The 15,407-nt window shown below is 35.6% G+C and overlaps 1 protein-coding gene across 3 annotated transcripts in view; it reads left to right on the top strand.

The window, feature by feature from the left end:
* The window catches only part of UBE2E3 (ubiquitin conjugating enzyme E2 E3), an 84,630-nt gene extending 76,002 nt beyond the window's left edge, over positions 1 to 8,628 (top strand). For 2 of the 3 annotated variants that reach the window (XM_021702808.2, XM_021702810.2), the window contains 3 exons: positions 2,623 to 2,755; positions 6,486 to 6,633; positions 7,843 to 8,628. In XM_021702808.2, coding sequence (XP_021558483.1) covers positions 2,623 to 2,755; positions 6,486 to 6,633; positions 7,843 to 7,940 — 379 coding nt within the window. In that variant the 3' untranslated portion in view covers positions 7,941 to 8,628. The remainder of the gene's footprint in view (positions 1 to 2,622; positions 2,756 to 6,485; positions 6,634 to 7,842) is intronic. The other variant, XM_044913344.1, reaches the window with a different exon arrangement.
* The last annotated feature ends 6,779 nt before the right edge of the window (positions 8,629 to 15,407 follow it).

The following is a 15,407-nucleotide window of genomic DNA, read 5'->3' on the forward strand; positions in this document are numbered from 1 at the left end:
AGATTCTTTTCAGTCTGAAATTCTGTGATTCATTAAAATTCATTAAAATATAGTAATCTCCAACTTCTGAAGCATAGCATAGTTCTGCTAAGAACTAAAAAATATCACTGAGGAAGTTTGTTTTTGGGTTTTTGTTTTGTTTGGATAACAGTGCCCCTTGGGTTCTTATACAAATAAGTATTAGCAGAATTTGGAGATTAAATTAGATGTAGCAGCACTGAAATTAATAAGAGGAAATATAGCAAACCATTGAGGACAATACAGACTAGTTCACAGACTTTGTCCAAGTTCTGTCTGAGTCATTTTGTGGCTGTGGGACATATGGAAAGTTATTTAACTCTCTGAACCTTTGTTTCCTCATCTAAAAATAGGAATGTACTAATAGTACCTACTTCATAGATTTGTAAGGAGAATTAAATGAGTTATGCACTGTGATGCTTTGAACAATGCCTGACTTGTAATGAGGATGGAATAAACCTTAACTAACGTTGTTATTATTATTACCACCACCACTGTGTGACGTGTATAGTTTAGAAACATTTTAGTAAAACCATAGAAGTCTTTGACATTATAATTTAATTGTATAATGATTACCTTAAGTCACAAGGGAAAAATTAACTTGGAAGAGTAAATGCTCTTGAATCAGGTTAAACCTTTTTTGTTTGTTTACAAAATTAGTACTCAATTTTATGTTTTTAGTTAGAATAAAAATTCACTTAGGGAATATACCTGATTCTCAAATGATGACAGAACAGTGAGCCATTATTGTAATTAGCTGCAGTTGCTGTGTATACTTGAAACATATAAAACAGTATTTATTTTAAAAAATGTTTTTCCCTAAATAGGCCAAAATGTGAAATTTTATTGTTCATATACCTGCCTTAAAGATAGGTGTTTAAAACATCCTGCAAACATTTTGATTATACCATCAAGTTTTCTACACCCTTTCTGTATGAACTATTTTTTTCAGAGCACACATTTGATTATTGATAGCATCACTTACCTGATGTTTACAGTTCACAGTTTGTTTTACAGAATTAGTAAGATACAGTTTAATTATTTTAACTATACTTGAAAGTCCTGTTGTGATTAATATGGGTGATTTATCAATGCTGGTTTACCCTTATTTTAAATCAAACATTCAGATCATTTCTAAACTAGTGGTCACTTTTAAAGAAGAAATGCTGTATATGTATTATACATTAGTTCAGAAAGTCAAGATAATTTATGATGGCAAAGGTTAGGGAAAAATGGAAGTCTGTAGGTAAATTGGAAGGGAATTTAAGGAGTATTGGATGTGCAGCAAATAATTGTGCAGCTAGATTATATTTGAATTATCTCTCTTGTTTCAGATTTTATAAATGAAATATGTATTGTTGAGCACAGTGCAATGTACCTGGGACTTAATAGCACCTAGCATTCAGACTTTGGTTTCTAACATTCCCTAAATGTGAGATTAAAAGGAACCAGAGCTTGAGGAAGTGGCTGATTGCAAAGCTGGAATCCTGGGACATCTAGTTAAATAATACACAAATTCATACAAACGGGAAAAGAGAGGAATCAAGGGCTAGCTGGTAAATGTGGAGGAAATGCTGAAGTTGGAAAATCATGATTTTATCACCATCACAGTGTAGTTTATTCAGCCAAGAATCACAATTGGATGTTAAATCTAGGGGTGAAATTTTGATGAAGAGCAGAATATTTGTATGGTCTTAAGGTGTATATCCAAAGGTTATTTATTGGTTGCAGGGAAAAGATAATAAGTAAGCAGTAGGAAATTCAGACAGTTTTTAGTGATGAAAATTAATATTACCAATTAGGGATAGGTGAATGAATACCTTGGTACCCTGAGAACACATCACTTATGTACTATTTTGGCCAGGAATGCACTGTCTGCATCTAATGAGGAAACATCTGATAACTCCAAAAAGATGAGCATTCTATTAAAAGAAGGAGATGATGGGGAAGAAGATAACTGTATTCTTCAAAAATTCGTTATAAAAGTCAAAGGCGGAAAGATTCCACATTAAAGGAAACAGAAGACATGGAACATAGATGATCACAAGAGTAGATTCTGCATTTGGATGAAAATTAAAATTTTAAAAAGGCATTACTGCGTCAGTTAACATTATTTTGCAGATTATAGGTTAAAGTGTTTTATTGATATATTCACTGAAATTGTAGCTGTATTTTGATTATATTGGAGGTTAATTTAGGAAATGTGCACACTTAAGTATTTATGGGGAAAGGGCCAGATGTATTCAGCTTAATCGCACATGGCTCAGAAAAAAGCACTGTGGGTGTCGGTGTGTGTGTGTGTATACACACACAGAGAGAGAAAGCAGGGGAGGGAAGGAGAAGATGAAAAAGTTAATGGGTCAAAATGCTAACAGGGAGAGTCTGGGTAAGATTATACTGGTGTTCTTTGTTCTTGGAGTTTTCCTGTAAATTTGAAATATTTGCAAATAATTTTATACATACATGTATGCACACATTGGGGCTTCTTTTATATTTATCTCATTGCTCTAGGTTGCTAATTTACCCTTAATACTTAATTGGTTTAAGATGTTAACATTCGTTGCTTACAGATACACACATTGATTTTTAATTTCTTTTAAATAGTGCTGGGCCTAAAGGAGATAACATTTATGAATGGAGATCGACTATACTTGGTCCACCAGGTTCTGTATATGAAGGTGGTGTGTTTTTTCTGGATATCACTTTTTCATCTGATTATCCATTTAAGCCACCAAAGGTAAGAACCTAGAAGTCCATTCTTTAATATTTATCCTCCAAAATTCTAGAGGTTAAATGTGTATTGATGTAATCATTTTTATTTCATTGTTTTTCATGAATTGATATGGAAACTCTCATGTAACCAAGAATTTTAAAACTGAAAGAAATTGATTTCTGCCTTATACAAGTAACTTTATGATTAGCAGAAAGAGGGTTTGTTAATTGTAAATGAAAGTATGCCACTTTGCATACCAATAAAGCAGATAAATTTTTTAAAAATATTTATTTATTTGACAGAGAGAGAGAGTACAAGCAGGGGGAGCGGCGGGTAGAGGGAGAGGGAGAAGCAGGCTCCCTGCTGAGCAGGGAGCCCAACGTGGGGCTTGATTCCAGGACCCTGGGATCATGACCTGAGCCGAAGATAGATGTTTAATGACTGAGCCCCCCAGGTGCCCCAAAACAGAGACATTTTAGATTTATGTTGTAAGGGAAAATATCCTATGGACCTTCCTTGAGAAACATATTGGGGTAAAAAGTAAACCTGTTTGACAACTTGCAGAAATAAGAATTAAATAACTTGAATTTTGTGCTCAATTCCTTACCTTTACTGATCAGCAAAAACTAGAAAACCATAGCAAAGAGGAGGGAAACTACTATTATTTAATCAGCTTACTTTGTGCCTTCTGTAGATAATGATGGAGTAATGGGAATGATGGTGGCTAGGTGGCTTATGCCTCAGTTGGCTCTCAATAGGAACTGGATGGGTAACAAAAGGGTTGAGTTGTACCTTGTAATAATTGGCGATTATTTTTCAAGTCTTAAACATAACAATTACCTGGATAGTTTCCTCCTCTCACTTCTCATTATAAAGTGGTCCAGCCAACAGGTAAAAACCACCAATATTAAGCCTGAACATAATTATGGTCTAGTTACAGAGACTTCTGACATGTCAGGGGAAAAGTATGTTGTTATCAAGCCTTTAACCATGATGAAATGTTTTCCTTTCAACATAGTTCCTTATGTTCCCTACACTATTTAAAATACATGTAGCAATTTGATGCCTGCGTGGCAGTTTAATGCCTGGGCTCACTTGCATGCTTGGGGTGGGGCGGGGGGATAGGGAAAGTAAAAATTAAGAGTTTGTTTTTGTTTTTAGACCTAGGATTTTTCTCCCATTATCTAATAAGATAACAGTTCCACCTAGTGGTATCTACCTCAAAGTACATACACCAAGGTTCCCTCTCATCTAGAGGTATTTTGCCGTCAGCTAGAGTTGTCAGTGTTTTTAGTACTATACTAAAAGTGATCCCATCAGAATTTAAGATCTTTAAATGATTGTCTTATTGAATGCTTTCACGTATGTAGAGTATATATCTTGCTAGTTCAAATAAAGGAACAAAGCCCTCATGTTAATAATACTACATACTGTATTCACATTCAAAATGACACATGTTAACAGTGCTGGTCTATCACTAACTGCTCAATTTGCATTCATTGGTGAAGTTTCCTTTATTGCAGAAAACAAAATCATAGCAAAATAGTTCATGGCTGTCTTTGATAAATAGTGATACTTATTTCTAGATGCCTCATTTTTCTTGAAATTGGTTTTAATGTGGTAGCAAAATTAGAAAAAAGTTTGCAACATTTATTTTTTTTACAAAATTATTTTGTGAGGGAAGATTTGTTAAGACTTTTCTGTTTTCCTTGGCATCTTTTAATGTAAAATAGAAATTGACTAACATAAATCTTTCAAACTATAGTTCTGTATATGACTTATTAGTTGTTTTGGTTAGTACAGTGGTTATGTTTTAATTTAGGATTTAATTTTTTTGCCGAAGTCTCAGTATTTTAATTTTCTAATCATTCCATGTTGAATCATTCCTCTTGCCTAAGATATCTGACACAGTATTATGAAGCACTATCTAGATCTGTGGTTGAACAAGTGAAAAAGAAAGAATACTTCTGCTCTTATCTTGGTGTTAGGTACAATTATTTCTATACAATTCTGCTTATTTTTGAAGTTTGGAAAAGGTGTTGAACTTCTTGAGGAATAATAAAAATTTAATTCTCTTCTGTTCACCAATTATTAATAGCTGAAAGGATTTAAAGTATTTTTTTAAGATTTTTAAAAATTTATTTATTAGAGAGCGCGCGCATGTGCCAAGAGTGAGCGAGGGAGAGGGAGAAGCAGACTCCCAGTGGAGCAGGGAGCCCCATGCGGGGCTCGATCCCAGGACCCTGGGATCATGAGCTGAAGGAGATGCTTAACCTACTGAGCCACCCAGGCGCCCCAAAAGGATTCAAATTATTAATTGTGTTTATAAACCATGCCTGTCTGGTGAGTAGTCAGCTGTCAGTGATCTAAACATACATTATTCCCATATTCTAGAGCAGAAGTGTCTGACAGAAATCTAATGCAAGCTACATGTGTAATTTTAAATTTTCTATGAGCTACATTAAAAAGGGTAGAAAAAGACAGTGAAATTACTTTTAATAACATCCAGTACCTCCAAAATATTGTCATTTGAACATGAAATCAATGTAAGAGTATTATTAATGTGATGTTTTACATTCTCTTTTTGGTACTGTGTCTTTGAAATGTCGTCTGTATTGTACATTTTTAGCCGATCTCACTACGACTAACCGTATTTTAAGAGCTGTAAAGCTAGTATGTCTACTGTATTACACAGAAGTTCTGGAGGTACAGTCTCTTCCTTTTTCCTCCGCTACTAGACCACTGGTTTCTTTCTTGTTTTTAATTATGCATCCTTAATCAGAAATATGTGTTTGAGGGCTTTTAATATTTTCTTTTTAGACTCTACCTGGGAGATCATATAGTACAATGCTAGTTCCAGGAGATTGGGAACTGTTTTTTTTCTTTTTTTCTCTGCTTTTCCAAATTAAGAATTAGCCACCCAGTTTATTTGTGATTGTTTTGGAATTTGCCAGTATTTGTTCCTATGATTTATCCTCTTTTTTCATATATCTCAGAGATATATTAGTTTCCTTTATTCATTACCTTAAGACCTTGCTTATTTCATTTTACTGTGTTAGTCTAACAAGATACTGAACCAGTTACAGAAATGAAAGGCTGAAAAATAGACTGGTGATTTCATCAACCTTCCTCTAAATACTTGCCAATATTTTCTGATACATGACAGGACATTAGCTGAGTTGATACTAATCTTTTCTACTAAGAAACTAATGTAACTTTTGTTTTTTATGGTAAGAAAAATTCTTCACAAGTTTCTTCTTACCTTTGGCACTAAAACACTTGTGTTCTCTCTCACATGCTTTATACAGAGCTGTATGTGCACACGTGTGTACGTATATATGGTATATATGGTCATGCATACATAGAATTATTGTATCATTCATTTAGAGTAAGCCAACCAAATCAGCTGCTCACTTTGGTGTAAAATTGATATAGTTCCTAATCTGCAGGGTAAAAAAATTTCAACTGAATTGAATAAAACCATTTACTTTTTTTTTTTTTTCAAGTAGGCTCCATGCTCAGTGTGGGGCTTGAACTCACTACCCTGAGCTGAGCTCGAGTTGGATGCTTAACCCAGGCACCCCAGTTAAAATCATTTACTTTTGATATTACTTAAACCTGGTATTTAATTAGCTCTTCAGTAAATTATTTTCTATTTAGTATCTATGATATATTACCCTTTACTTTTGCTGGTGAGAGTTTTAGTGGGTAATAAAGCATTCATTTTCTTTGTTTTTAATGGAACTGCCCTTAGGTTACTTTCCGCACCAGAATCTATCACTGCAACATCAACAGTCAGGGAGTCATCTGTCTGGACATCCTTAAAGACAACTGGAGTCCTGCTTTGACTATTTCAAAGGTTTTGCTGTCGATTTGTTCTCTTTTGACAGATTGCAACCCTGGTAAGCAAACCTTTATTAATACACACAGTGGGGCTACAGAAATCGGTGTGTTTTGGCTGCCTTAACTATGGATTTGAGAAAGTAAATGCTGTTGGTGGAAAGATGAGCATAAATCATTTTGCAAGGAAATTATCAAAGCCATTTCATTTGGAATAGACCAGAAGTTTCACAGTAACTTTCTTTAGTTTATTAATGGCATGCTACCTATAATTACTTTCTTTCTGTCATTGATGGACTTTCTTCTAAATTCTGTAGCTGTACAAACCATGTTTGACAGGAAGAAAGCCCTGACTGGCCCCAGTGCCTCCTTTTCTTACTCCTTCCATGCTGCCTTGTGCTCTACAGCAACCACTTAGTAACTAAGGGCTTCTAATTCTCCCTTCTTTCTTGGATTATAGTTAGGTATTTTAGAAGTAGTGGTAGTGGATATTAAAGTGATAGTTTATGAGTTGGACTAGATTATATTAACTCAGAGATAAAGCCATTAATAACATAGTTCCTAACATTTGTAAGAAATGCTTATTTGCTACATATTAACATGTGTAGTTGACTTGAAAAAGTGACGTTTAGACCTGGGATTTTGCATATGTTATCTTATAAGTGGTCATTTTTTAAAGAAGTTGAATTACTTTTTCTATATATTGGACTAATCACCAAAGGCTTTTACTTTTATCATAAACCCAGCAGTTATACCTATGCCCAAGAGAATTAAAAAGGGTGAGGCAGCTCTAAATGAACTGATAGGGAAAGCTCTCCAAGATACATTAAGTGAAAGAGCAAGGCACTGAAGGAAAAGTACATATGTATAATAATATTTTAAATGCTTGTGGATGTGCATAATATCTACACCGAAATGCTGTAAACTGTATTGTAAGATTTGAGTTTTTATTTTAAAAATCACATTTTTAAACAGAAGAAGGTAGAACTATAATCACCAAGCACACTTTCATTGCTGAATAAAATGCCAAGAGTAGTATTAAAAAATCAAATTTATTAAGTCAACTTGTATTTTTTAGTTTAAAGGGCTTTTCTAATTTCAGTATTAAAATACACAGATGATTATGTTATTTGAAGCATTTTAATCTTGAAAATTTAGCCATTATATACCAAGGTGCTGCTGAAAAATTAATGTTTCAATTTAATAGACTATTAAAACTGTAACTTTAAGACACTGTATAATATCTCTTAATGTTCTTTCTACTTTTCCAGCGGATCCTCTGGTTGGAAGCATAGCCACTCAGTATTTGACCAACAGAGCAGAACATGACAGGATAGCCAGACAGTGGACCAAGAGATACGCCACATAATTCACAGAATTTGTATGCGGTGTGAAGGAGCAGAAGGCCCCTTCCCACTGTGCTGCAAATCTTTATAGCCTTTACAATACGGACTTCTGTGTATATGTTATACTGATTCTACTCTCTGCTTTTATCCTTTGGAGACTGGGAGACTCCCCAAAAAGGTAAATGCTATCAAGAGTAGAACTTTGTAGCTGTAGATTAGTTATGTTTAAAACGCCTACTTGCAAGTCTTGCTTCTTTGGGATATCAAAATGTATTTTGTGATGTACTAAGGATACTGGTCCTGAAGTCTACCAAATATTATAGTGCATTTTAGCCTAATTCATTATCTGTATGAAGTTATAAAAGTAGCTGTAGATGACTAGGAATTATGTCATTTGTATTAAACCCAGATCTATTTCTGAGTATGTGGTTCATGCTGTTGTGAAAAATGTTTTACCTTTTACCTTTGTCAGTTTGTAATGAGAGGATTTCCTTTTACCCTTTGTAGCTCAGAGAGCACCTGATGTATCATCTCAAACACAATAAACATGCTCCTGAAGGCATAGTTTCCTGTCGTAATATTTTAAGTCAGTCTTGTTAGAAGGTGTATCTGAGATGATTGTTGATGAAATAAAAATGCGGATATGAAGATTGACTACTAAGGACCAGTACAAATAAATGAATTGTTAAATTGAAAACATTTGAAATCTTGTTAAATGTGTAGAGTTTTTTTTTTTTCCTGGAAGTACTAATGAGAGAATATAATGAGCTTAAACATGTAAAACTGGATTTAAAATCATTGATCTCAAAACACATAAAGCTCTACTTCGATAAGATGATATTTGAGCAAAAGATAATAGGAAATTGTGACTCACTGAGGAATCTGGTATTAACTTATGGAATATTTTGTTTCCCAATTGGTGATTTTTATCCACCATTGGACAGTGTTGTCAAATAACTTTAATCTGATAGTGCTTCTGTGTCATTGGTACATTTTTTACTTCTAGTACTGGTCTTGAATTTTCATGGTGTGTGGTGTGTATTACCATTCTTATTATGGCACTTAGCCAGCAGATAATAGCTAGAGGCAGAGTTGAACACAGAAACCATTGTCTGGCCTGAAGGTGGAATAGAGCTCTGGATTAGTGTGCAGATCTGGCATTTATTTCTCATTTGAAAAAATAACTAAATTTTAAGCGTTTTACAGGTTATATAAATTCCTTCTTTTTGGTTACAATTATCAAATACTAGATTTCTTACAGGAGTTAGAATTACTTTGCAGTATTCAGGTTTGGTAAACAGTATAAATGTGCTTAATATTTTTCTATGGCTACGATAATTATTGAGGTAATTCTCCAGTCCTGTAGCCAAGGTTGTGGAATGTGGGGCAAATGTCTTCTCCAGTCCTAAATATGGAGCTTAAAGTACCATCTTAAAAATGTATAGAGTAGAGTTACTAGCATAAAAATACATTGCTTCAAGCTAATAAGGTAAAACATTTATAGTTGCATATACCGTCACTTAGTGGGCCTCCTAATTGAGTATTTGTCAACAGAAGTCTTAAATCAGGGTAAAAATAAAGTTTCATGTATATTTTTCACTAACACCCCCCCCCCCCCCCCCCCTCCCCCCATTTACAAAGGGAAAACTAACAAAAAAGGTAGTATTTTGAAGAATTCAGGCTTAGGTCTATGAAAACCTTTGAGCCTTGACTATTTTAAGTGGTAATAATAGATAATGGAGTTCAAGTCAGTGTGATGAGAGTGGGGACCTTTTATGTAAACTGTAAGGGTTTCTGTGTAGGTGAGCTGCAAAAGTGGTTTTTTCCCCCCACTTCCAGTATCGTATATTCTGCATCCTAGAGTAATGACCCTTTCTCTTGATGCCAGAAAAGCTTTCATCATAATGAATATTAGGATGTTTGGGGTATTATCGTTAGACTTCCTTTATTTGTTATCCACTAATTACTACCATCAACCTTTTTGCTACTTTGTAGGCTATAACCCATGCTGACTTGGGACAGAGAAGAGGGAACTGGTTACTTAAAAATGTTCGTGGCTCTTTCACAAACTACCTTTGTGGCCTTGAATATGACACTTTAACTTCTTTGAGTTTTAGTTTATTCATCTATGAAACAAAAGTTGAATTTGATTATCTCCCTATTGTCTATTAGCCCTCAAACTCAGTAGTTGTAATCCTATAACATTTGTTACCCTTGTTCTGCTTTCTCTTTCAGGAAACAGGCTACAATTTCAAATGGACTGAAAAATAACAATTATCATTTGGTTTCTTTCTGTTAGTTTCCCCTTAAAATCCTGAATATTTTTTACCTTGTTTTCTATTTCTGAAAAACTGTAGATCCGCTTTTCAGTTACATAGGTATTCATCTATGTATACTACAAATACGGTGGGTTTTTTCCTCCATGAAATTTTGCTCTGGATGTAAATTGTGCTATTTGAGAACCCGGATTTTTTTATATTTTTTCCTTTTTTTTTTTTTTTTTTTTTTTACAAATTTTACAAGTGAAAGTCCAAATGTAACTTCGTATGTGTTCAAGAGGAGTCATGGCCTGTGTATTGCATTGAGCCTGCTGTGCTTGAATTCTGGTCACGCGCCCTCAGGGGAGCCCTGCCGGGTGCCGCTGTGTGCCAGCCACAGCTTAGCTACTGAATATCCCCTGCCGAGCTTTAGGAGAGGAGACCCTCTGACCATCTTCGGTTGATAGAGTGAAACTGATGCACAGACCGGTTCAATAACTTGCCCAGATTACACAGCCAGTACGATGGGGAGGTACATCCTCCGTTCTTCACCAGGTTGTGGTTTGTAACATCACAGTTAATCTATGTAACAGCAAATATACATAGATCAATAACTTCTGAAAAGGACTGTCTAGGATAAAGTACAATTTGCATTTTAGTAAATTCTTATTTTAAATTTTATTTTAAAGTCTCAAATGTAACCTTACAAAATAAGGCTTTATTAATTGATTCCAATGAATTTGAGATATGTTTATTTATCTTCTACCTTAGATACTTGTTGTAGGAATACTTTTAACATCACTAATTTCCCTTTGTTGATTGGGAAAATGAGATAAATGATGTTATCTTAAATTGTTTTAGTTATACATTGCATAACCACATCAGGAAATTTATATTGATAAATATGTAGCAAGCATTTAATGACTACCTTTTTCAAACTAACAAGATGTATTAGTTATATAAACGTTTTTTTTTTTTTTTTTTTTTAAAGCAGGAAATCTTAATCACAGGGATAAAACTGTGTAGGCATTTGCGGTTTGGATTGACCCTAAAAGTTCTAATAAGAACTTTGAGGTGTTGGACTTAGAATCAGCCCACTAATTTGTCCAAATGTATTACAACAACACAAGAATGACTGTATTGTAAAATTTAAGTCAGTTTCAGTCCTGTGACTCATATATTAACCTGTGTTGAGTTGTGTTAATGTACATTTTCACTTGACATTTATATTGTGGTCTTTGGACAGAATTATGGCATGATATGAAAACATTATTTTTATAAAACCAATGCAGATTATTTTAAGAGGCTGAGATAATGAGTCTACAGTGATTACATTATCCACATTTCAGTTAGTGTTCTTTATTTTAGATGAGTAGAGTATATAAATAGATTTGTTTCATGTCTAAATAAATTAGGTTTTTTCAAGTAATTCCCAAATAATAAAAAATAACTCATAATTACATTTTGATATATAGGCATTATTTGAAACATCAGTTTTTTGTTACTAATTTGTCAACTTCTGTTTTGGTGTAAAGTTCCTCAGTGATTTTACATAGGCCTTTCAAAAACCGTTATAAAATGAATTTCTAAAAAAAAATTTCTGAGACTGGTTTGTAAACCAGATTGCCAGCAGTGATGGGTAGTGCTAAAGCCTTGTCAGACAGAATCAACCTTGTCAATTAGAAATGAGAAGTTAAGAAGAAATGAGAGACCTTAGAGGTGGATGCATATTGCCACACCTATCTTCGCTTTCCTCTTTTTCTCCCTGATGTGCTCCATAAACTCATAAGCACTTCTCTGAAGGGAATATCCTGGATTTTGAGTAGGGTCTCTTGTTTTAGTTTGCCATCTGCTGTGCTCTCAGCTTCTTATGGTTCCAAGTGCTCCTATGACGAGAAGCCCTAGGTGATTTTTAACTGATAGTATCCTATTAGCAAGACCAAGCATTCAGAAGCTAAGTTTGAAAATTAAAAAACAACAACAACAACAAAATGAGAGATTACTCAGATTCAGGCACACGGACATTGTAAACTCCTTTGACAGTATTTATCATTAATTTAGTTGTATATGAGAAAGAGTGATTTAACTCTGATTAGGCATCAGAGCTCTGGGTCCTAGCCCTGGATATATTTCAGAAATAAACAGAACTATGGCATAGCAAAGGAATTGATCAACAAATCTAGATATTACCAATGAGTCTATTTGGAGATACTTAAATTCACTTTAAGTCTTCCACAGCTACAGGTTACCTTGTTGACATCCAGTAAGGCTAAAGCCAATACGCCAGTCTACCCAACACACAACATTAAAAGCAGTTTTTTCCCCTAAATCCTCCAATCCCTAAAGTTTATCTCAAGTCCAGAACCTTCCATGAAACCTTCCCATTTTACTATCATGTACTTTTAGTCTGTCTGTTTCTCTGAGACTCCATGTGCACAAACATCAGATAAAATAAAAATAATTTAAGCATGTGCATATTTCCAAGTGCCAGCAACAAGCCAGGTGCCTTCCTCGGCAAGAATCCTTTTTTCTTTTTCTTTTCTATTGGAGGGGATGGAGGTTGGTTATGCTATAGAACCCCTTAACTGACCTCCAGTTCGTTCTACACATTTTAGGTGCTTGCTAATTGAAGATCCTTTCAGGCACTGTGATGCATACAGAGATGAATATATTGTCACATCCTTAAATAGTTTATCATTTTCCTGTCCAGATAAAATTTTTCCCTCATCTTAGCAGAGGAGAACACATCTTTGCTAATGTGTATCCATTTTCTGTTGAATGAGAAATTGAACAGATGTCCCTGCTGATTTAGTTATGAAAATATTAGTATAATAATTTTACCCAATCTATATGATATTAAACATACTTAATACTATTTGATGCTTCAAAAATAATTGCTGTCTTTTTTTTTAAGATTTTTATCTGAGAGAGAGAAAGAATGAGAGAGAGAGCATGGCGGCGGGGAGGGCCAGAGGGAGAGGCAGACTCCCCGCTGAGCAGGGAGCCTTATGTGGGGCTCCATCCCTGGACTCCAGGATCATGACCTGAGCCAAAGGCAGTCTCTTAACCAACTGAGCCACCCAGGCACCCTAAAATAATTACTGTCTTTCAGATTACTTTTAGGTACCCAGTGTCTGTAGCATGCATTTTGGCATTTTATTACATTTAGTTTAATACCTTATACATATTTCTGAATAGTGAGCTCTTGGAGGATAGTATCTATACTCCTTGTCTCTATCTCAGCATAATATCTAATATGATATATGTTTGCTGAATGAATTAATATTATGCCATAGGTATAAGTTTTCCAGAAGGTTATCCAGAGACCATATGAAGCAAATCAGTCATGTCATTTTTAATTCCCTGTCATACTGATTCAGTGCTTAATATGTAGTAGGTGTTGGATATAGTCCTGTTAACTTGAAATATCTGAAGTAGTAGTGGGTTGTTCCCATAACCTACTTGATGTCTACTTGTTTAAAATGGAGAATAACTTCATCTTGTCATTTTTAAGGTCCTTAAATACACCAAAATGCATTTTGTCCTACAGAGTTTACATAATTTTCCCTTGTCATTACTCTCTTCTTGATATGATATATTTCTCCTGTTCTGTTTTATTGGTAAAATGCCTACTTCAGACACAAAGGAATTACATGTATGTGCTAGCACATGAAAATCCCCTTCCTTATGGTGTTTATTTGCCATTGCAAGGAAACAGACAAAAAAAGTTTTTAAAAAAGTTAAAAAAAAATGTGTGCGTGTGTGTATTAGATGGTAAGTGCTGTGGAGAAAACTGAAGCAGGGAAGGAAAGAGGCACGGTGTGCTGAGCAGGAGAAAGGGGAGGTTGCATTGTGGTTATAAAATGGGTAGTCCGAGAAGATCTGACCAAAAAGGTGAGTCAGGAGCTGAAGATGGGGAGAGATGAGCCACATGGGGGAAGAGTATTCTAGGCAAAGGGAATAGCAAATGAAAAACTCGGCGGTGAGAGCATGCCCAGTGCATGCAAAAACCATGCAAAACCCAGCAAGGGCTGGGGAAGGTGGAGTGAGCAACTAGGAAAAGAGTGGAAGGCAAGGTCGAGACTATGACAGCTGGGCAGACCTCATAGGGTCTTGTAGTCCATTGTGGGGAGTGGGGTAGTATTCTAAGGCAGGAAGCCATTGGAAGGTTTTTTAGCCAGAGTGATAGGATATGACGTGTTTGATTAGAATCTCTGATTACTGTTAGGGACGAGAATTGGTGGAGGGGAGGAGAGGGAGGGAGCAGGGTAAAAGACTGTGATGACTTCTACTTGGGTAGCAGTAGTAGGTGCTAGTAATAGTAGGTGGTGAGAAGTGATCAGATGCTGGTTGAAGGGTGGAGCTAACAAGATTGGCTGATGATGCATTTAACTATGGTGGTGTGGAAAAGAAATCCATTTGGCACCAGAGCAGATTAGAAGGCTAGAGTTGCAGTTAACTAAAATGAGGAACCTGGAGGTGGAGCAGGGTTGGGCAAAATTGAGAGCTCAGTTTTTGACAGGTGAAGTTTGAAATGCCTATTCAGTACGCAAATGGAGGTGTCAGAGCAGTAGATATGCAAATCTGGAATTCAGGGGTAGTTCTGGGCCAGGCATGTACATTTGGGACTCCTGCGTGCATAGGTGTTATAGCTATGAGACTGTAGGAGATCATCAAGGAAATAAGGGCTGCTAGAGAAGAAAGAAGTCTGGGCACTCCAGTGTTAAGAAGCCAGGAGATGAGGAATCAGCCAAGGAACCCAGGAGGGAGCAATCAGAGAAGTAAGAGGAAAACCCCAGGAGCCGGTGGGTAGCTGGAAAGGAAGTTTCTCGTGGAGGAGGTAGGAGTGATCTGGATCCAGTGCAACTGATAAGTCAAATAAGATAAAGACTGACGTGTCCATTTTATTCAGCAACTGGTGGGTGGTGGACATTAGTGACTTTGATTAGCAGTTTTGTTGGAGTGGTGAGAACAAAAGCTCCACTGGAGTGGGTGCCAAAGATAATGGAAAGACAGGAACAGGAGATGCCTGACAATTTTGCAGTGAAGTTGAGAAATAGGGAATAGTTGGGAGTTTTGTTGGGGGGGGCGGTGGTGGTTTTAGGTAGAAAAAAACTGTTGACGGGAAAGATTAAATAGGAAGAAATGAATGAGTGGGGCAGAGAGGCAATGTCCTGGAGAAAATCATCTTCTCCACTGTTTACTGAGGGTGTTTCCAAAGCTCCTTGCACT

Source organism: Neomonachus schauinslandi, chromosome 3 (genome assembly GCF_002201575.2).
Source record: "Neomonachus schauinslandi chromosome 3, ASM220157v2, whole genome shotgun sequence".
Lineage (NCBI taxonomy): Eukaryota > Metazoa > Chordata > Mammalia > Carnivora > Phocidae > Neomonachus > Neomonachus schauinslandi.